Below are 23,833 nucleotides of genomic sequence, written 5' to 3'. Positions count from 1 at the left end.
ACTGTCCCCGGCTGCTGTACTTTGTGTTTACAAACTTTGTGGCAATTTGCCCTGCTAATATGTTGACTATTGCTACACAGTTAAAGATGCCTGCTGAGCCATTGCACCCACATCTATGCATCCCACCATCCCCACCCTCCCGGTACATACTTTGGCAAATCAGACCAGCAGGCCTCCTTCTCTTTGCATACAAACAGAAGTTGAAACATGAAGATCCAATACTGAAAGTCATACCATGCTTGTCTGAGGAAAAACATGAGCTTCTATGTAATTACCTTCTGTCTAGCAGCCAGCCTAGATGAGACCATCACCACTGTGACAGACTTGATGAGCAGGTGTGTTGAGAACTGTGAAAAAGGGAAAAAGTGAGGAGTTCCCAGAACAAAGTCCATGGATTAACTGAGAGATCCACTCCCCACTGAAGTCCAGATCTGCAGTGTTCAAATCAGATGGCCCAGATCTTTTGAACAACATGATCTCGATAAAGTTATCAGGGATGCCAGGAGGTAATATCAATCCAGAATAGAGTCCCAAATCACTGTCATTTGTGCAGGGCTTACATGTTATAACAGGCTACAAGATGAGATCAGACAGCATTGTCAACAACTGTGCATTCCTTCCCAATGAGCTGAATACATTCTATGCATGTTCTGAACAGAAGGAGACTTGAATGTCACCACCCTCCCTGACAGTCTCCAAGACAACTAGATCCCCAGTCAACACTGCAGATGCAAGATTAGTTCTTTGGAGAATGAACCACAGAAAGCATCCTGTCTGGATGGTATCCCTAGTTGTGTTCTTAGATACTAAGCACATCAGTGGAAGGGGAATTTGCAGTCATTGCTAACCCAACCCTGCTTCAATTTGAGCTTCACACCTGCTTTAAGAAGACTACCATCATCTGGTACCTATGAGAACAAAGTAATGTGTTTTCCTGACCGTCGCCCTTTGGCTCAGTCATCCGCTAGCATGAAGCTGGTCAGGGTATGCGTTAAATCCAGCCTCCCACACATAGTCAACCCACTGCAATTCACCTACCACCAAAACAAGTCCATGGCAAGTAGTTCATACTTAAAGTTTAATTGTCATTCAACCATACATGAAATTCCCATGAATACAGCCAAACAAAACAGTGTTACTCCAGAGTTAAGCTGCAAAATAGTTATATACAGCACAAAGCATATATAAGATAGCAAGCACGCGTAAGTTATTTGTACAATTTATTCACACAAAACAAAATAGATTCCAATACCCTGAACTCATGAATGTTGCAGAAATCTGTAGGGAAACACAAGATAGCTTGTCTTCTGTTGAACAACCACTGGGGGCAGCCTTGAGTCCAGCTTGGATGCCGTGCTACACCAGCTCTGGAAGAGTGCACTGCGTCTGATGTCTTTCTCCTGGGCAAATGTAAACAGCCAATCGAATGGCTCGAGGCCCAGTCCTCACTATAACTGAGGCCACGCAGCTCCCCGCCAATAAACCAGTGAATTGGACTTGCAGCAATCCACAATAACAAAATCCAACAGGGTCCTGCAATCGCAAGAAAAGTGACTAAGCATGAGGACATCGTCAAGAGGTACAGTTGTTATTCTGAATGGGGAGGGATATATGATCTAAGTGACTGACTGTTTGGAATGACAGTTGGTGCCAGACAGGGTGGTTTGTGTGTCTCAGAAATTGCTGATCTCCTGGGATTTTCATGGATAACAGTCGCTAGAGTTTACAGAGAGTGGTGCGAAAAACAAAAAAAATGCAGTGAGCAGCATTTCTATGGGCGAAAATGCTTTGTTAATGAGAAAGGTCAGAGGAGAATGGCTTGATTGGTTCAATACATACATAATAACATTCTTTCCCAAATATATGGATAATATTGGAACTTCTCACATATTGATCATGTGTGTGTGCACTGCATTCAAAGTCGAAGTCCTGTCCCGCGCCTGCTCATTAGGCTGATGCTTGTGCCGGTTTCTGTGAGGCGACTGGGAGTACGAGACTTCCCCCCCCCCCCCCCCCCCAGATAGGACACCAGTCTATTGTGAGGTTGACCCCACAGCATTTTTTGCTGGTACCCATTTTTCAGCTGGGTAGACTGGAGCATTGTGTGGTTAAGTGCCTTGCTCAAGGACACACACGTTGCCTCGGCTGGGCTCGAACTCATGACCTTCAGATCGCTAGTTGAACTCCTTAACCACTTGGCCACATGCCACACGTGCACTGCATTAGGGGTAATGAAAACTGGGCATTTGGGCAGTGTGATGTGATGAAGTCGTAGGAAAGCTGCATCTATCATCAAAATTCTCACCACCCAGGCCATGCTGTGTTCTTGCTGTTGCTATCAGGCAGAAGGTACTAGTACCTCAGTACTCGCACCAGCAGGTTCAAGAACATTTACTACACCTCAAACATCAGGCTCATGAACAAAAAAGGAAAATTACATTCATTCTATTTCTGGTGTTCCCACAACCAATGGTCTCACTTTGAAGGACTTTTTATCTACTATTTCATGCTCCCATTATTTATTGCTAATTATTTACACTTGCCATTTGTAAAAGTTTCTTGTCTTCTATGCTCTTGCTCTTTCATTGATCCTGTTTACAGTTACTGTTCTATTGATTTGCTGCGTATGCTTACAGGAAAACGAATCTCAGGGTTGTATGTGATGATATGTATGAACTCTGACAATAAATTTTACTTTGAACTTTGGAAGTATACTGAGCAAAGTTAGTGAGTGTGGCCGTGGTAGTTGTTAGCTCAGAATGCGGTTCGATCAGCAAACACAGCTGCTTTTCCTGCTCTGACTATTAATAAACCATTTTAAACCACCTGAGTTGATGTTACATCCACATAATCCACATAATCTTGGTGCAAGCTTCAATTTTATTTCCTCCAGTTATTGGGGAAAAAGATGTCATTTCCCCTCTTCTAGTCCTGAATAGCACTTCACAAACCACCTTAAAATCATTCAGGCTTTGCTGTGATATAACTACATTGATATTAATTATGATTTTAGGTGTGCATCAGATTTTAGGAAAAATAATGCACAGTATCTGTGACTGCTTTTCACCATCGGTGGTCGATGGGTGGCTTTAACATTTTAGCAAATTCATCCAAAATACAGTATATTAACCTGCGTTTCATTTGCTATAGTGTCTACTCACACTGCAACATCCTCTTAAGCTTGTCAGATATGTTTTGCATTTGCACTGACAGAAGACTACGTTAATATGCCACGGGAAAGAAAAACAAACTTAATTTGAAAACTTAAAGAAAATTGTTTCCTTCGTCTCACTCAAATCAACATAAATATAATTCAGTAATCACATGTCTGGCAGAGTGTGATTATTTTTATGATCTTAAGTTGGTAATACCTAAATCACTTTTAAGATTGGATTCTGAATTGCTTTCATTGAAGTCTCTGGCTATGGCATTATGTCAAGTGTGGCCATTATTGAAATTGCTTTTTCCATCACAATATTGGTGAATAGTCGCTATGCCTACTATGCAATTACATCTTCTGTTGGTTTATTTCAGAAACAATTTCCATTTACAATATTGATGTAAAGTGTAGATGAAATGTTAAACAATATTCAATTGAATCTGCTTACTTGCAAAAAGTGACAACTAAGTCACAGCAAGAGTGGGGTAAGGGATGCAGTGCTGGTAAAATATAACATAGGTAGGTCACAAAGTTCTGTAAATTCTGGTGCAAAGAAATTGCAGTTTGAATCTTTCTGCTAGCTTAGAAGGGTAAAAATATATTCTCTCCTTTTAGATACTGCATACAAACCTGGCAAATAATGGCCATTCACATAATTAGAGAACCCATGGGTTTACCATAATAATCAGTGGTATTCCCTAAGCAATGAGAATAAATGAGAACTGATAAGAATAACTTGCCAAAGCATATGTGCAGAAAAAAAACTGAAGCAAATTCATTCAGAAGGAGATGACTACTTTTGAAGCTTCTCATAACAAAATATAGTGGATGAAATGCATGTGGATCACATTTCCCTGATTTTCTGAACAGCCACAATTCTTAAACATCTTGAAGTTGAAAGAAATGGAACTTGGACTGGACAAAGAGGGTAGGTATCACATTTCAATAAAAGGGCTTTTATTCTGACTTTAAACAAAATATCTAATGAACAGATGCAAGTACAACATATGATTCACTTGCTAATATGTGACAGAGTTGAAAAGTGGCATAAGTATCAGTAAATAAATCAAATCACAGGCCTGTATCCATGTTTATCACTGGATGAATGGACTTTCTTCAAATTTGTCAGCACAATTCAAAGTTTGAATGCAGGTATACAGTACCAATGTTTAAGAAGAAACATACCCTTTGTGCAGATCTATATGCTATTGCTGTATAGAAATTAGCAGCATTGGAGTTTCTATTTACACCATTTTGATAACAGAGCTGGCTCAATAAAAGCTTATGCTTACAACTCAGGAACACATATTTAAAGGTGATGCCATTTGCTAAGAATCTTCCTGCCTCAGGTGAAATACTATATAGCCTATGAAAGAAAAAAAAATAATTTTAAGCTGAAACGTGTGGTATTGATTTGCATTTCTCCCTTTATAGTTTTGATATATGTGCTCAATTATATTATATATAGACATGTGAATGCTGAATATTCCAATTGGCTGATTTAGAACACTAACAACTGCTTTCACGCATTACACCTCTACCTCCTTTTCAATTTTCTTCATGCCGAATTTGTTCTGAACAAGACAAAAACACTCTGACACCATTATTCAGGAAGAAGTCAGGACAATGAGTGCTCATGTCCACTCTGCGGTAGAAAATATCACATCTGAGCTCAGTTCTTGTTCTCAATGTCTTTTCATTCACATCTGCCAGCAGGAGCCATTAGAGAGTAATCAGGCAGAAAATCCCAAAATGACTTTCTTCTTTGTAACCTAAAAACGCAGATGCCAATGATCACGTTCCACCTACTAGCAACTAAAATTGGTTAACTGAACACAAATGTCCTAATACAGAACTGAAAACATTAGAGTGAATTGATAATATTTAAGCCTTTTTAATAAAGTCTAATAGCTTTCTCTGATGATACATTTCTGTTTTGTGCTTTTGAGTTCATACATGAGTTATTATTATATTCAGAATTCTTAAAACATGTAAATGATCACAAATTTCCATTAGGTATTATCCAAATTAAACTTTTAGAACTTTTGGATATCTTCATCACCTTAGCCAGAATCTCAACATGCTTTTCTCCTCTTTTCATTAAAAACATTTTCACCCCTGTTCCTTGAGCCTTATGAGTTGTTGTGCACAAACCCTTTTATTTAATTCAGTCTCAGCTAGAATAAAGCTTTTCTTCCACAACAGCAGATCTTGATCCAAATTTACATTCCCACCCATCTCCCTTCACCATTATGACAATGTTTTTATGTTTTGAGACAAAATTTGTGTGATTGTAAAAGACATAACACTTCATCTATTTATTTGTTTTAATCTAGATATCACTGGCAAATCCAATATTTATTGCCAATCTTGCCCTTTGTGAAGTGGGTGAAGGAACAAAAAAATAACTGAATGGCTTGACAAGTAATTTTGGATTGAGTAAGGATGGCTTAAGAAATTCTGCAGATGCTGGAAATCTTAGCAACACACACAAGTAGATCTTAGTAGGAAACACCTATTGTTTATTTCCCTCCATAGATGCTGCCTGACTTAAGTACCTCCAGCATTTTGTGTGTGTTCCTTGTAATGGAGTGGAAAGATATCTCTGGTCTATGGACAATGTTTAATAACATATGGGAAAAATAAGATGAATGAAACTATCATCATAGTGGGTGATTACATGTGTGTAAATAAGTGCAGAATTGATGAAATCTGTTTGGAGGAAATAGCTGAGGAAACTGATTGCACACTTGGGAATATAATATACCATGAAATATGTGGAAAAACAGCTAATCTTTGAATCTATTAAGATGAAACTACATGAGAGATTGCAGGGTGGTTTACAGCATGTAATAGATTTTATCCAACTATACAGAAAGTGTATGCATGTTATAATTGTCTCCGTACTGACCTCACTGTTATTCTGCCTCTTGCATTCCAAGGGTGGCTGCAGATAGCACAAAGGACAAGATGAGGCAGCCATGAATTCATGCAATATGTGAACTTCCAGTTCTCAAGCTGCAGAGAGCTGTAAAATTAGTCAGTTCTATCATGGGTAATAACCTCCGTAGTATCCAAGACGTCTTCAAGGAACTGTGCCTCAGAAATGCGGCTTCCATCATCAAGGACCCCTGCTACCCAGAACAAGCCCTCTTCTCATTGTTAACATCAGGAAGGAGGTTCAGAAGCCTGAAGGCACACACTCAGCAATTCAGGAACAGCTTCTTCCCCTAAATGGACATTGAACCCAGGAACACTAACTCACTACTTTTTAAAATTTCTGTTTTTTGCATGACTTATCTTAATTTAACTATTTAATATTCATATATACTTACTGTAATTCAGTTTTTTTGTTTATTAATCATGTATTGCATTTTATTGCTGCCGCAAAGTTAACAAATTCCATGACATATGCCGATGATATTAAACCTGATTCTGATTAAGATTTGCAAAACACTCTCTGTGCCATGGGCACCAATTGCTATTTATGGACCAGCTTAATTAGAGGGCAGAATATGATGGATGTAACAATGGAAACTAATCCTGATGGTAATTGCAAAGGGCTTGTGTTCAACAATGTAGGTGAGATGGTAGTGTAGTGATCAGCACAATGCTTTACAGTACCAGCGACCCGGGTTCAATTCCCGCTGCTGCCTGTAAGGAGTTTGTATATGACTGTGTGGGTTTCCCCTGGCTGCTCCAGTTTCTTCGCACAGTCCAAAGACTTAACAGTGGTGGGTTAATTAGTTATTGTAACTTATTCTGTGACTGGGCTACGATTAACTATAGGATTGTTGGGTAGTACGGCTTGAAGGGCGAGGGGGACAGATACAGCCCTGATTTCAACAAATAAATAACAAATAAGTTCAGCTTTAACTTAAAAAAGTATATTTAAGGCTGTTTATTCAGTTTGGAGCTGGTAAAATACTCAGTTTCAAATGTCCAGCGAAAATTCTAACTCAATTAAATGTCACCATTCCCTAATAAATTTTGAGCAATAGAGGGGCTTCCTTTCCCAAAACTAAAGTTAAAAAAAGATCTCTTTCTATGATTACTCAGAATGAAATTAACAACTAACATCTGCAGTAGTCACTTCTTAGATTACCTGTACATCATAGATTTCTAACCATTTAATCATGTTATTCCTTTCTCTGCAGCATGGAAATCTAATATTAAAATTTTTGTCATTCTGAAATATGGTGATTAATTAGTAGCTGAAAAACATAGCGGTAAAAGTAATAATAACTTCATCAAAAACTGACTGAAGAATGTATACTTTGGAGTGAGTTTTAATATAATCCAACAAAATCTGGACTGTAATTGATTATCAAGAAGCAATCAATTGTTTAACAAAATTAATAATCCTAAGTAGCAGGCATAGGAGGAAGTAACTGAAAGCCACAACGCCAGTGAAGTACAGCTTTAGATGGAATGGGTATATGTGTAGGCCTCTTACAGTTCACACTCCCCAGAGACCCGAGGCATTCTGAATATCAGCAGACTTTCATGGGAACTTCTGCATAAGCCAAGGCACTTTTTGCAAACCTTGCAAAAAATTAATAATATAGGAGAATTTTAGGTAATGTGTCTTATAACAAAGGCAAAGTACAGCTTATAAATTCCAGCTAGGAAGGTTAAATCACTAAATAGTTAAGAGAATAAATATATAACACCTGGGATGGGGAATCAGACAATTTTTAAAAACCTTATTGATTGCATATTTATTGTAACGGTACTATCTGCATGAAGTGCTGCCTCAAGAAGGTGACATTTATCATCAAAGATCCACACCATCTGGGCCATGCCATTTCTTGCAGCTACCATCAGGCAGTGGGTAGAGATACCTGATGTCCCACACCAACAGGTTCAACAACAGTTACTTCCCTTCAACCACTGGGTTCTTGAACCAACCCGCACAATCCTAATCAAAACCTCAATGTTGTAACACTATGACCACATTCTCCATTTGCACTACATTTGGCTTTTTTTTGTTCTGGTGGTGTTCTTTCCTGCAACTATTTATTTTATACTTTTCTTGTGGATGCTGCTTATCTGATGCCATTATTAACTCATGGCAACGTTTTAAATTGCAGTTGCATATATACAGTGTGTACTAGTGTGTGTGTGTGATAATGAACTCGACTTTGAACTTGACTGTCACTATTTTGGCTAAATAACAATATTCCCAACTTGATATAGATGCCTTAAGTTCAAGTACCACACCAGATATACATAGGCCTAAATTTTGGATTAACATTCATGGAAATTCTTCAATATGATGGTCATGGGTATGATTAGCCCTGACTCCAAATGATTTCCCACCCCTTTCAATGTAGAGATCTCTGTATTTTGTAGTTGTGAGAAGATTCTTATGGAAGTACAATCATGAATAATGGAATGCTAGCTTAACTACTTTTTCTTAGTACGTGGCTTTGAAAATTCATATGTGAAACTCGAGTCAGAACCTGCCTTGGGTAGAACACCAGAGACAGATATCCCTATACAGCAGAATCCTCATGTATGAAATGATAATGGCTGGAGTTTGAACTACTGATCATCAGAAAATATAAGTATACAGTTTGGTTACAGATCATTGCCAAATGTTCTCTGCTTCTTTAAGAGAAGACACATCTTGGAGGTACTGGGTATACTAGTCTTTCCTGCTGTATCATGGGCCCCATTGACTTACAGCTGGTGAGCATCAGTGTATCTAAATAGATGATGGCTGGCAGAGACTCTTTGCTTTCTTTGATGAAGATAGGAATGGCTTTTCACAAACATATGTCATTGCAGGTCCTGTCACTGTCACTGCAAGGAAAAATAGTTGCTGTAAAATTTTAGGGAGAATCTTAACTCCATTACCAATGAAAATTAGCCTGCTTAGTAGATGCCAGCAGTCAACAGAAAGGTCTAATAAGCTAAGTGTAAAACTTTTTATTGATGCAAAACGAGGACCAGGCAACCAGAGTACTTTCACAAACTCTTGTCTCCAAGGTCTGCCCTCCAAGACATTGTTGTTGGTGATACAGCAGGGGAAATTGATTTACTGGACTCTGACTCCACGTGGAAGCAATGGAACTCATAAACCCACACACAAAGTGCTGAGGGATTTCAGTGGGTCAGACAGCATCTATGCAGGGCAATGAAGAGTTGACATTTCAGGTTGCGAACCTTCAATTGGACACAGAGAAATAATAAAACCAATTATTTATCTTAAATCCAAAGAAGAAGTAGTATTCTAAAGGCAGGATGACATAACCGTGGCTGACAAGAGAAGTCATAAACAACATAAAAGCAAAAGAGAGGGCATATAATAGAGCAAATATTATTGGGAAGTTGGAGGATTGGGAAGCTTTTAAAAGCCAACAGAAGACAACTAAAAAGTCATAAAGAGGAAAAAGATGAAATAGGAAGGTAAGCTAGCCAATAGTATCAAAGCAGACACCAAAGGTTTTTTCAGATACATAAAGAATAATAAGGAGGTGAGAGTAGATATTGGACTGCTGTAGAATGACACTGGAGAAGTAGTAATGGGGTTCAAGAAAATAGCAGATGAACTAAATATTGTATCAGTCTTCACTGTGGACGTTCAAGAGGGCAGAAGTGAGTACAGTTGCTAACATTGGAGAGAAGGTGCTTGGAAGCTGAAAGGCCTGAATGTAGATAAGTCATCTGGACCAGATGGACTACACCCCAGGGCTCTGAAAGAGATTTTGGAGGTATTCATAATGATCTTTCAAGAATCATTGGATTCTGGCATGGTTCCAGAGGACTGGATTATTGCAAATGTCATTCCACTCTTCAAGAAGGGAGGAAAGCTAAAGAAATAAAATTTAGGCCAGTTAGCTTGACCTCAGTGTTTGGGAAGATGTTGGAATCGATTATTAAGGATGAGGCACATGATAAAATAGGCCAAAGTAAGTATGGTTTCCTTAAGGGGAATCTTACTTGACAAAACTGTTGGAATTCTTTGAGGAAATAACAAGCAGGATAGACGAAGAAGAATTGCTGGATGCTGCATACTTCGATTTTTAGAAGGGCTCCGACAAGGTGCCACAAATGAGGCTGCTTAATAAGATAAGAGTCCTTGGTTATATAGGAAAGATACTGCATGGATAGAGCATTGGCTAATAGGCAGGAGGCAAAGAGTGGGAGCGAAGAGGGCCTTTTCTGATTGTCTGCCAGTGGCAGGTAGTTTTCTGCAGGGGTCGGTATTGGGACCACTTCTTTTTCTAATAAATATCAACGATTTGGATGATGGAATTGATGGCATTGCGGCCAAATTTGAGGATAATACAAAGAAGGCAGGTAGTGCGAGGAAACAGAGAGGCTGCAGAATGACTTAGACAGATTAGGAAAAGGTGGCAGATTGTATACAGTTTTGGGAAGTGCATGGTCTTGCTCTTTGGTAGAAGGAACAAAAGTGTAGGCTATTTTCCAGACAGGAGAAAATTCAAAAATACAAAGTACAAAGGGACTTGGGAGTCTTCAAGCTGGTTTCCCTAAAGGCTAACTTGCAGGTTGAGTCGGTGGTAAGGAAGGCAAGTGCAATGATAGCATTCATTTCAAGAGGACTAGAATATAAGAGCAAGGAGTAGAGCTGAGGCTTTATAAAGCACTAGTGATGCCTTATTTGGAGAATTGTTGTCAATTTTGGGTCTGTTACCTAAGAAAGGATGAGCTGACATTAGAGAGGATTCAGAGGAGATTCTGGAGAATGATTCCAGGAATGGAAAGGCTATTGTATGAAGGCCATTTGATGGCTCTTGGCCTGTACTCACTGGAATTTAGAAAAATGAAGGGGGATCTTATTGAAACCTCTCGAATGTTGAAACACTTAGATAGATCGGATATGGAGAGAGTATTTCCTATATTGGGAGGATTCTAGGACCAGAGGGCACAGCCTCAGACTTGAGGGAACAGAGATGAGGAGTAGTTTCTTTCGTCAGATGGTGGTGAATCTATGGAAATCATTGCCAAAGGTGGCTGTAGAGGCCAGGTCATTAGGTGTACATAAGACAGAGGTTGATAGGTTCTTGATTAAGGTGTGAAAAATTACCGGGTGGAGGCAGGTGATTAGGGTTGAGAGGAAAAATGGGCCGAATGATCTAATTTGCTCTTATCACTTATGGTCTTATGGTCTAAATTGTGGACCATCAGATTTTAACTCATCGATACAGATGGATGAAGAATTGAATGCAACACCCTGGGAAAGGTTTCACTGCTAATGTAATGGTCTTTCTTTAGAAGCAGTGTTTGGGTTATGGTTAGAGATAACGGGGGCTTTGGAATGTGAGCCGCCCAATGAAGGGAGTGTGTTTTTCATATTGTGTGCCTTACACTAGTGTGAGCTGGGTCTTTTGTTTGGTGGGAGATGAAGGGAGAAGACACCAGAGGGAAGAGTTTGTAGGACTTGACCCAGAGCGGGGCCATGATTTGACAATGCTCGGGGAGATTGAAGGAGGATCAGCAAAAGGGAAACGTGAGCTTCAACTTGTGCACATTAAACTGTTTCATTAAAATGGGCCCTTTTGCTTTTTCTTTACTAACACTTTAGTCAAACTAAGAATTATAAAGCTAAATCCTTTAATTGTATGCGGTATACGGTCTGTTAATTTGTGGTTCTTGTTTGTCACGGGATAATGAATTATCATGAACAAGGAATCTTCTGACCTACTTGTGTTGCTACCAGAAAGTTGGGGGCATTCATTTGAATGTTATCGTGTGGGTTGTACTGAAGCCATGCTGTAGTTATTTAACAATCACTGCTACTTTTCTATATCTTGAGAAGCTGAAAGTGACAATATGACTCTATCATACTGTCTGCTCATTCAGTGTTACTGTTTTAAAGGGTTAATTCCACAAGTGTTGAATAAATCCAAAACATTACTTGCAAATTACATCATTATTGTTAATCAAGTACAGAGTGAGTTTGATTGTTCTTTAATCTTGGCAATGACTCATTGTTCTATAGCAGATGGAAAATACTTGTTCAGAGGAGGATCATGCCCCCCAGTTCCCCTGCTTACTCCAACTAATAAACAAATGCATTTCTGAAGAATTTGAAGAAAAAATAGTTACAAATTAGTCAAATATTTTAAACTGATGCCTTTGAGTGTCTGTGGTACAAAGAATGATAATTTTGGATTTGTTGTTTTCTGTATCTTTGCAGTGAAATTCAACATTGCATAATGCAGTATCACTGATCGCAATGTGTGATGACATTCTGATAAATGCAGTATGGACAGAAGTTGTTTTGTATCAGCCATTCATTTAATTTTACCTTTATCTTGGCTGCACATTCAGAGATAGTGTTGTGCAGAACGTTTAGATGGAACAGAGGCAGATGTTTTGCAGAGCAGCTCTGAAGTTTTAAATTCTGAATGAAATTGTTAAAAAATCAGGGAGCAGGTTGCCTGCAGATGCTTCCTATAACTTAACTGTTTTTCGTAACATCTGTCAAACAGACTTAAACTTATTGCAATATTCCAAAGTAGTCTTGAAGAAGGCTTTGCATCAAAACACCATTTTAGTACTTACACATTTGTGACAATAGGCTCTTTGAATTATCAAAGTAAAAAAATTGCAATGCCCCATCACAATTTAAATAATCTAATTAAATCATTCATATTTTGATATGAATAGAGATTAATTTCTGAAATGTTTAAAGAAAAAAATCATGTTACCAATAGATCTTCATGAGACTAAACGTGACCAACTAAATAATGTACCTTACTTAAGGTGCTTCATCAGATCTAACATGTCACTGAGGGAAATTGTCATTTTATGTAGAATGAGCCGTTAATGAAGTAGCTGGTAATAATGGGAATGAAGGAGATAAATGTTAGAGGCCCAATTTCTGTGAGCCTAGGCTAGGGACTGGTGGTTGGAGGCTCAGTGTCTGTTAGTCTGAGTGTCTGGGACCATGGACTGAGTGCTCAGAGGTGGCCTGTGCTGGGGTTGGAGGCTTCGCTACCAGATGAACTCAACACCTTCTTTGCCCACTTTGAAACAGAGAATATAGCTACAGCTGTTGACCCTGTGATCTCTGTCTCAGAGATCAATGTTAGACTGTCTTTAAAGAGAGTGAACCCTCGCAAGGTGGAAGGTCCCGATGGGGTATCTGGTAAGGCTCTGAAAACCTGTGCCAACCAACTGGCAGGAATATTCAAGGACATTTTCAACCTCTCACTGCTAAGGGTGGAGGTTCCCACTTGCTTCAAAAAAGCAACAATTATACCAGTGCCTAAGAAGAATAATGTGAGCTGTCATAATGATTATTGCCCGGTAGCACTCCATCTACAGTGATGAAATGCTTTGAGAGGTTGATCATGACTAGACTTAACTCCTGCCTCACCAAGGACTTGGACCCATTGCAGTTTGCCTATCGCCACAATAGGTCAATGGCAGATGCAATCTCAATGGCTCTTCACATGGCTTTAGGCCACCTGGACAACACAAACACCAAGGTCAGGATGCTGTTTATTGACTAGAGCTCAGCATTTAATACCATTGTTCCCACAATCCTGATTGAGAAGTTACAGAACCTGGGCCTCTGTACATCCCTCTGCAATTGGATCCTTGGCTTCCTTTTTGAGAACACAATCTGTCTGGATTTGTGATAACATCTCATCCTCGCTGACGATCAACACTGGTGCACCTCAGGGGTGTGTGTTTAGCCCACTGCTCTACTCTCTCCATACCCATGACTGTGTGGTTAGGCATAGCTCAAATTTGCTGATGATACAATCATTGTTGGTAGAATCTCAGATGCTGATGAGAGGGCATACAGGAGTGAGATATGCCAACTAGTTGAGTGGTGTCGCAGCAACAATCTGGCACTCAACGTCAGTAAGACGAAAGAGCTGATTGTGGACTTCAGAAAGGGTCATACGAAGGAACACACACCAATCCCCATAAAGGGATCAGAAGTGGAGAGAGTGAGCAATTTCAAGTTTCTGGGTGTCAAGATCTCTGAGGTCCTAATCTAGTCCCAAAATATTGATGCATTTATAAAGAAGGCAAGACAGTGCCTATACTTCATTAGGAGTTTGAAGAGATTTGGTATGTCAACAAATACACCCAAAAACTTCTATAGATGTACTGTGGAGAGCATTCTGACAGGCCGCATCACAGTCTGGTATAGGGGGCTTCTGCACAGGACCGAAAGAAGCTGCAGAAGGTTGTAAGTTTAGTCAGCTCCATCTTGGGTACTAGCCTACAAAGTACCCAGAACATTTTCAAGGAGTGGTGTCCCAGAAAGGCTGCGTCCATTTTTAAGGACCTCCGGCACCTAGGGCATGTCCTTTTCTCACTGTTACCATCAGGTATAAGGTACAGAAGCCTGAAGGCACACACTCAGTGATTCATGAACAACTCTTCCCCTCTGCCATCCGATTCCTAAATTGACATTGAACCCTTGAATACTACCTCACTTTTTATAAATATATTATTTCTGTTTTTTGCATGATTTTAAAGCTATACAATATATGTATTCTGTATTTGAATGTTTTATTTATTATTTTTTTTTCTATATTATGCATTGCACAGCTGCTGCTAAGTTACCAAATTTCACGACCCCTGCCGGTGATAATAAACCTGATTCTGATTCTGTCTCTGTTGTGTGAGTGGAAAAGGAACTTGTTTTCCTTGTATTGTCTTGTTTGTTTCGTTGTTGCTGCTGCTTCTGCTTGTGTTGCTCTGATGAACATTTTGGGCATGCTGTGTTGGCGGTGGAATATACTGCAGCCCTTGTGGGCTGCCTCCAGCACATCCTTGTGCTTGTTGGCTGTTAAAGCATTTGACACATTTCACCATTTTTTTCAATGTACAGGGGATAAATAATTAAACGTGAAACTGCCAATGGATCAATTATCTCTTCGATAGTCCGTGTCTAGTTTGTTAATACAAAAGGAAGCTTAATTCAGAAATCTGGCACATTCCTCCTTCCCCTACCCCCACATATAATGAGATTTTTACTTTGTGTATTAATTGTAATATATCTTATTTTGCTATGGGTTGTTAATGCATCTGTTTCAGATCCAGCTTTTCCAAGGTTCTATGTGGTTTAGAGTTATGACATCTGCACATTAAAAATCTCTTTCTACCAACTGCAATCTAAATTACAGAATGCGACTGATCATCTGATTCTGATGTGACATAAGGCAATGATTAATGGTCTCTGGGTTAGTAACTATTTTCACATTTAACCTGTTTTTCTTAGTGCCCTTAGGTTTGTGTTAATGAAGGGAATGTACTGTTGAACCCATATGTGGCAAAGCCACTAAAGGAGCTTTAATCAGTGCTGACTGGTGAATGGGATCATTCTTGAAAATATGTACTTTTAATTATGTATAAGTATTTCATCATCCACAATAATCCATTTTCCCGCAGTATTTCATAATTAATTGCATTTGATATGTCCCTAAAAAGGAATGCAAAACTTCTATTCTTATAAAAATATCACATCAATCATTTCCACAAAAAGTTCATGGCAAGACGGGCCTCAATGACTTCATAAACTTTGTTTTATCATTTGGTTCCTTTTCAGTTCACATATGCTTTTTTATTTACACATTCTCAGTGCCAAGAAAGCGAGATGCTGCATGTGTATCTTAATTAAGCCCTTCCTTTAAATCTAGTATTGGGTTTAATGTTTACACATAGCATTTCAAAGTAGAAATCTTTTTACAGCTTTAAATAAAAAAAATACATCACCATGATACCACAAAAGCCCAGTGATGGAATAGTGCCATCAGAGTTCTTGCCTGATAACTTTTTTTAAGAGTAACAATTTAATGAGACTGAACGTGACCAACCAAGTAATGTACCTTACTTAGGTAAACTACTCATAGCACAGTAAAATATTGAGTGACATTCAAATTATATCAATAGTTTTGCCTTCTCTACCATTATCTGAGGTTCTCTTCAAGAGAGGGTTAGCTTTAGTTCAGTAATTGTAGTCACAGCAACACGCACAAAATGCTGGTGGAACGCAGCAGGCCAGGCAGCATCTATAGGAAGAAGCACAGTCGACGTTTTGGGCCGAGACCCTTCATCAGGACTAATTGAAAGAAGAGATAGTAAGAGATTTGAAAGTGGGAGGGGGAGGGGGAGATCTGAAATGATAGGACAAGACAGGAGAGGGAGGGATGAAGCTAAGAGCTGGAAAGTTGATTGGCAAAAGGGATACACAGCTGGAGAGGGAGAGGATCATGTGATGGGAGGCCTAGGGAGAACGAAATGGGGAGGGGAGCACCAGAAGAAGATGGAGTATTCCTTTTTCCAATCAGCTTTCCAGATGTTAACTTTATCCCTCCCCCTCCTGTCTTCTGATATATATCTGACTACTTTGGCTGAATTCTTCCATCATTGCTCTACTTTCTATCATCAACATAATAAAGTGTAATATCCTTCTCATATCATCTCAGATATTTGAAAAAAGAACTCTTCATGTCATTGTGTGCAGTATTTGTAAGTCTGTGTTCCTTCAAACTCAAAAGGTGACATTGTACCTCATGCTGGAGAAGCTTGAAATGATTTTGTAATATAGAGGAATTTCTATTGCTGGAAAATTCAGCACAGTTACATCATGGCAACAATAATATAGAGAAATGACTGCTCTTACAAAGGAATCTTCACAAGTGGGGAGGAATTTTATTTTATTTTATTTAGAGGGACAGTGCGGAATCGGCTGTTCAGGTCCTTCGACCCAACAAGCAAACCCTGATTTAACCCTAATCTAAACACGGGACAATTTACAGTGACCAATCACCCAACTAACCGGTCCATCTTTGGATTGTAGGAGGAATGCAGAGCACCCAAAGAAAACCCACTCTTACCATGGGGAGGATGGACAAACTGCTGACAGAGTACGCCGGGATTAAACTCCGAGCCTCCGACATCCCAAGCTGTGATAACATTGCACTAGCTGCTATGCTACCATGGCGTCCCATTTCTTAAGAGAACAAAAATGATTTAAAAGGTACTTGTATAAATGAAAAGGACACACACCCAAAGATACTTGCATGGATTTCAATAAAATCATATCAGCGATAACATGAATGTTTTATGTGAAACTCTGTACCATTCTATATTGCAATGACTATGATTAAGATATTTCCAATGGTATGGCTCAACACACAGTGAATATTGAGCCCTGCTGAAGGGACTCAGCCCGAAACCTCGACTGTACTCTTTTCCACAGATGCTGTCTCTAGAGTCCCACTAGCATTTTGTGTGTGTTGCTTGGATTTCCCGCATCTGCAGATTTTCTCCTGTTGTAAATATTTAGGCTTTGCATGCTTTTTCAGCTACTTAAATAATTGGACAGAAAATAATGTCTGATGTGTGTCTTAATTTCTGAATCTTGTTGTTGATGGCAGTAGTTTACGAAACATTTCTCTAATAATTACCTCCATGCATCACTTCAAAACACAATCTTCACAGGAAAAGAAATTGAATTTATATTTTACTGATTATTGCAAGAAAGTGTTCACAAACCAAATTTACAAAGAGACAAAAGGGAAACAAATGACAAAATGTGCTATCAAAGTTTAGTGAAGAACTAACCTTAGATTATTTTTGTATATAGAAGAAAGGATTATGGGTGATAATCCATAGAATTTGGGCTGAATGGAAGGAGAATGTATAGAATGTAATCAGAGGAACAGGCACTCAACAAGCAATAGGTTTTGTATGGAAGAGCAAAGAAGCTTTTAAACTACATAAATGCAAGTTACTGGAGATCACAAGTGACTTTAGATGCAGAATAAGCAGCAGAAATCTGGATTACATTTTATAAGGTGCAGATAAAAGCGATGGGAATAAGCTTGCACAAATGTTTAAAAATAGCACACAATTTCAACAGAAAATACTGGAAGCACTCGGCAGATCAAGCATATCCGTGGTAGGAAAACCAGAGAGAACCTTTCAGGTTAAAGATATTTTCTCAATCTGAAATATTAAGTCAATCTCTGCTGAGGATGCCAGACCTGCAGAGGGTTCCAGTATTATCTGATATTTAAAAAAATTCTTATTTTGAGCATGTTCTAAATGTTTGACTTTGATTTACATAAAGACAGGAAAAAGTGTTGAAGTTTTAGGTAAGTAATCTCTACAAACACCAAATAATTAATTGCTGATAATAAAAAACACAAAATGCTGGCAGAACTCAGCAGGCCAGACAGCACCTATGGGAGGAGGTAGTGACGATGTTTCGGGCCGAAACCCTTCATCAGGAGTGAAGTAACATGGGATGGTGGAGGGGGGATAAGAAGTGGGGGGAGGGATGAAGTAGAGAGCTGGGAAGTGATAGGCTGGAGGGAAATGGGCTAGGAGGAAGGTGGAGAATTATGGGAAATAAAAGAGAAAGAAAGGTAGGGCTGGGGGGAGAGATTATAGTGAGGGGGGGGGGAAAGAGAGAGAAAGAGAACCAGACTAAAATAATAGATAGGGATGGGGGTAAGGGTGGGGGGCAGGGGTATCAATGGAGGTCAGTGAGTTGGATGCCGTGGATGGGAGATCTCCCGAGCTGATGAGATCGGAAATGGTTTGGGAGACAATGGACTGGTGCGCTGTGGATGGGAGATCTCCCTGCCCCCCACCCTTACCCCCATCCCTATCTATTATTTTAGTCTGGTTCTCTTTCTCTCTCTTTTCCCCCCCCCTCACTATAATCTCTCCCCCCAGCCCTACCTTTCTTTCTCTTTTATTTCCCATAATTCTCCACCTTCCTCCTAGCCCATTTCCCTCCAGCCTATCACTTCCCAGCTCTCTACTTCATCCCTTCCCCCACTTCTTATCCCTCCTCCACCATCCCATGTTACTTCACTCCTGATGAAGGGTTTCGGCCCGAAACGTCGTTTTTACTTCCTCCCATAGATGCTGTCTGGCCTGCTGAGTTCTGCCAGCATTTTGTGTTTTTTATTTATTTCCAGCATCTGCAGATTCACTCGAATTGCTGATAATGTTCCTTTGTATTCTAAATTTAGGAATAAATATTGGTCAGTAGCCCTAAAGAATCTCCTTGTTGCTTTTGAAATAGTGCAATAGTGTAGGCCTTTTAATATCGGCAGAGTAAACACATGAAGCCTGGATTCGCCAACTCATTGTACTTATGATGGCTCCAGTACGGTATCACCAACACTCTGATTATATGCTGAATACTCACCTGACAGTCACCCACCCCTCCTGGTGCCCCACCTCCTTCCCTTTCTCCTCTGGCGTACTCTCCTCTCCAATCAGATTCCTTCTTCTCCAGCCCGTTACCTTTCCCACCCACCTGACTTTAACTATCACCTTCTAGCTTTTCTCCCTGTCTCCCCGTCTCCCTACTTTGTTATCCTAGTATCTTTCCCTTTCTTTGCAGTCCTGAAGGAGGGTTTCGGACTGTTTATTCATTTTCTTTTTAAGTAATTTGCTTTGGATTTCTAGCAACTGAGTATTTCTTGTGTTTACACAACAGTTATATACCATGTACTCTATATAAAAATATACATACAATAAGATGCTGGAAAATAAAACTCATTTAGACCATAAGACCAGAGGTATAGGAGTAGAAGTAGGCTATTCAGCCCATTGAGTCTGCTCCACCATTCAATCATGGGCTGATCTGATTCTTCCAGTCATCCTCACTCCCCTGCCTTCTCCCCATACCACCTGATGCCCTGACTAATCAAGAACCTATCTATCTCTGTCCTAAATACACCCAATGACATGGCCTCCACAGCTGCTCATGGCGATAAATTCCACAGATTTACCACATCTCTGTTCTTAATGGACATCCTTCAATCCTGAAGTCATGCTCTCTTGTCCAAGAATCCCCAACCATGGGAAATAACTTTGCTATATCTAATCTGTTCAGGCCTTGTAACATTTGGAATGTTTCTATGAGATCCCCCCTCATTCTCCTGAACTCCAGGGAATACAGCCCAAGAGCTGCCAGATGTTCCCCATACAGTAACCCTTTAATTGCTGGAATAATTCTTGTGAATCTTCTCTGAACCCTTTCCAATGTCAGCAGATCCTTTCTAAAGTTAGGACCTCAAAACTGCACACAATACTCCAAGTGTGGTCTCATGAATGCCTTATAGAGCCTCCGCATAACATCCCTGCTCTTATATTCTATACCTCAAGAAATGAATGCCAACATTGCATTTGCCTTCTTCACAACTGACTCAACCTGGAGGTTAATCTTTAGCGTATCTTGCACAAGGACTCCCAAGTCCCTTTGCATTTCTGCATTTTGAATTCTCTCCCCATCTAAATAATAGTCTGCCCATTTATTTCTTCCACCAAAGTGCATGGCCATACACTTTCCAATATTGTATTTCATTTGCTACTTCTTTGCCATTCCCCAAAACTATCTAAGTCTCTCTCGGGCTCTCTGTTTCCTCGACACTACCCGATCCTCCACCTATCTTTGAATCATCGGCAAATTTAGCCACAAATCCATTAATACCATAGTCCAAATCATTGACATACATCGTAAAAAGCAGCAGTCCCAACATCGACCCCTGTGGAACTCCACTGGTAATTGGCAGCCAGCCAGAATAGGATCCCTTTATTCCCACTCTCTGATTTCTGCCGACTAGCCAGTATTCCCCCCACACTAGCAACTTCCCTGTAATTCCATGGGCTCTTATCTTGCTAAGCAGCCTTATGTGCAGCACCTTGTCAAAAGCCTTCTGAAAATTCAAGTCCACCACGTATACTGCATCTCCTTTGTCTACCCTGCTTGTAATTCCCTCAAAGAATTGCAGTAGTTTGTCAGGCAGGATTTTCCTTTCAGGAAACCATGCTGGCTTTGGCCTATCTTGTCATGTGCCTCCAGGTATTCTGTAATCTCATCCCTAACAATCAATTCCAACAACTTCCCAACCACTGATACCAGGCTAACAGGTCTATAGTTTCCTTTCTGCTGCCTCCCATCCTTCTTAAATAGTGGAGTAACATTTGCAATTTTCCAGTCATCTGATACAATGCCAGAATCTATCGATTCTTGAAAGATCATCGTTAGTGCCTCCATAATCTCTCCAGATACTTCCTTCAGAACCCGAGAGTGCATTCCATTAGGTCCAGGAGATTTATCCACCCTCAGACCATTAAGCTTCCTGAACACCTTCTCAGTCATAATTTTTACTGCACATACTTCACTTCCCTGACTCTCTTGAATGTCCGGTATACTGCAGATGTCTTCCACTGTGAAGACTGATACAAAATACGCATTCAGTTCCTCTGTCAACTCTGCGTCTCTCATTACAATATCTCCAGCGTCTTTTCGTATTGGTCCTATACATCTTTGCCCTTTATATACTTAAAAAAGCTTTAAGTATCGTTTTAGTCACCAGCTTCCTTTCATAATTCCTCTTTTCCTTCCTAATGACCTTCTTAGTTTCCTTCTGCAAATTTTTAAAAGCTTCCCGATCCTCTATCTTCCCACTAGCTTTGGTTTCCTTGTATACCCTCTTTTTTGCTTTTACTTTGGCTCTGATTTCACTTGTCAGACACTTCTTTTCTTTGAAAATTTCTTCTTATTTGGAATATATCTGTCTTGCACTTCCCTCATTTCTCGCACAAACTCCAGCCATTGCTACTCTGCTGTCCTTCCTGTCCTTTTCCAATCAACTTCGGCCAGTTCCCCTCTCATGTCATTGTAATTTCCTTTATTCCCCTGAAATACCAACACATTGGATTTGATTTTTTTTCATCTCAAATTTCAATGTGAACTCGATCATATTGTGATCACTGTTCCCTAAGGGTTCCTTAACCTTAAGCTTTCCTATCACCTCCGGATCATTGCACAACACCCAATCCAGCACAGCCGATCCCGTAGTGGCTTAACAAAAGCTGAAGAAATTTAACTGAAGAAATATTATGTTTTTGTTGATGACACAGATGACAAATGGCCTCTGGTGGTATGATTTTTAAATTTTACCAATAAATCTTGATAAATAAATTTATGAAAATATATTCTTGACAGCAACTATGTAATGGAGTAAAATTTGAAGCAGTAGTTAAGTTATTTTATGGCAAAATGTGGCAAGCTCTCATCAGTACAGAACCTGGACAAGACAGTGTGTAATTATACGTACAGGCATAGATGTAGACAGTTATAGAAACATACAAACCCTACAGCACAATACAGGCCCTTCAGCCCACAAGGTTGTGCCGAACATGTCCCTACCTTAGAAGTTACCCATAGCCCTCTATTTTTCTAAGCTTCATGTACCTATCCAAAAGTCTCTTGAAAGACCTTTCATATCCACCTCCACCACCGTTACCGGCAGCCCATTCCACGCACTCACCACTCTCTGCGTAAAAAACTTACCCCTGACATCTCCTCTGTACCTGCTCCCAAGCACCTTAAACCTGTGCCCTCTTGTGGCAGCCATTTCAGCCCTGAGAAAAAGCCTCTGACAATCCACACAATATTATATTTGGGATGCAAAAGCACAGATATGAAGTGCTACTGTAAACAACTTGGAACTGTATATACACTATTAACAGTGTTTGATATCATGCCTGAAACATTATCAGATGATGATTTAGTAAGGACAAGCCAGCTGGTCCTCCAACAGCTTGTTTGTGGTTTCCACTTGCAGATGTACCAAGTTGTGATCGAGAATTTGGCAGTAATTTTCTTTATCAGCACAAACAAATTGCTGGATATCTCAGCAGGTCAGGCAGCATCTATGGAGATAGAAACATAGAAAACCTACACCACAATACAGGGCCTTCGGCCCACAATGCTGTGCTAAACATGTCCATACCTTATATCTACCTAGGCTTACCCATAGCCCTCTATTTTTCTAAGCTCCATGTACCTGTCCAGGAGTCTCTTAAAAAACCCTATCATTTTCACCTCCACCTCCGCTGCCAGCAGCCCATTCCATGCACTCACCACCCTCTGCGTAAAAAACATATCCCTGACATCTCCTCTGTACCTACTTTCAAGCATCTTAAAACTATGCCCTCTTGTGCTAGCCATTTCAGCCCTGGGGAAAAAACCTCTGACTATCCACACAATCAATGCCTCTCATTATCTTATACACATCTATCAGGTCACCTCTCATCCTCTGTCGCTCCAAGGAGAAAAGGCCGAGTTCACTCAACCTATTCTCATAAGGCATGCTCCCCAATCCAGGCAACATCCTTCTAAATCTCCCCTGCACCCTTTCAATGGTTTCCACGTCCTTCCTGTAGTGAGGTGTCCAGAACTGAACACAGTACTCCAAGTGGGGTCTGACCAGGGTCTTATATAGCTGCAACATTACCTCTCAGCTCTTAAACTCAATCCCACAGTTGATGAAGGCCAATGCACCGTATTCCTTCCTAACCACAGAGTCAACATGCGTAGCATTTTTGAGTGTCTTATGGACTTGGACCCCTAGATCTCTCTGATCCTCCACACTACCAAGAGTCTTACCATTAATGCTATATTCTGTCATCATATTTGACCTACCAAAATGAACCACCTCACACTTATCTGGGTTGAACTCCATCTGCCACTTCTCAGCCCAGTTTTGCATCCTATCAATGTCCCGCTGTAACCTCTGACACCCCTCCACACTATCCATAACACCCCCAACCTTTGCGTCATCAGCAAACTTACTAACCCATCCCTCCACTTAATCATCCAGGTCATTTATAAAAATCACGAAGAGTAGGGGT

General features: G+C 40.0%; 1 protein-coding gene across 1 annotated transcript in view; it reads left to right on the top strand.

Annotated features, from left to right (window-relative positions):
- Nucleotides 1-17,087, top strand: part of cimip2c (ciliary microtubule inner protein 2C) — a 148,247-nt gene extending 131,160 nt beyond the window's left edge. Inside the window, exon 4 of the mRNA XM_073055455.1 lies at nucleotides 16,965-17,087. Coding sequence (XP_072911556.1) covers nucleotides 16,965-17,046 — 82 coding nt within the window. The 3' untranslated portion in view covers nucleotides 17,047-17,087. The remainder of the gene's footprint in view (nucleotides 1-16,964) is intronic.
- The last annotated feature ends 6,746 nt before the right edge of the window (nucleotides 17,088-23,833 follow it).

Source organism: Hemitrygon akajei, chromosome 9 (genome assembly GCF_048418815.1).
Source record: "Hemitrygon akajei chromosome 9, sHemAka1.3, whole genome shotgun sequence".
NCBI classification, from domain to species: domain Eukaryota; kingdom Metazoa; phylum Chordata; class Chondrichthyes; order Myliobatiformes; family Dasyatidae; genus Hemitrygon; species Hemitrygon akajei.
This window is presented reverse-complemented; position numbering and strand designations above follow the sequence as displayed.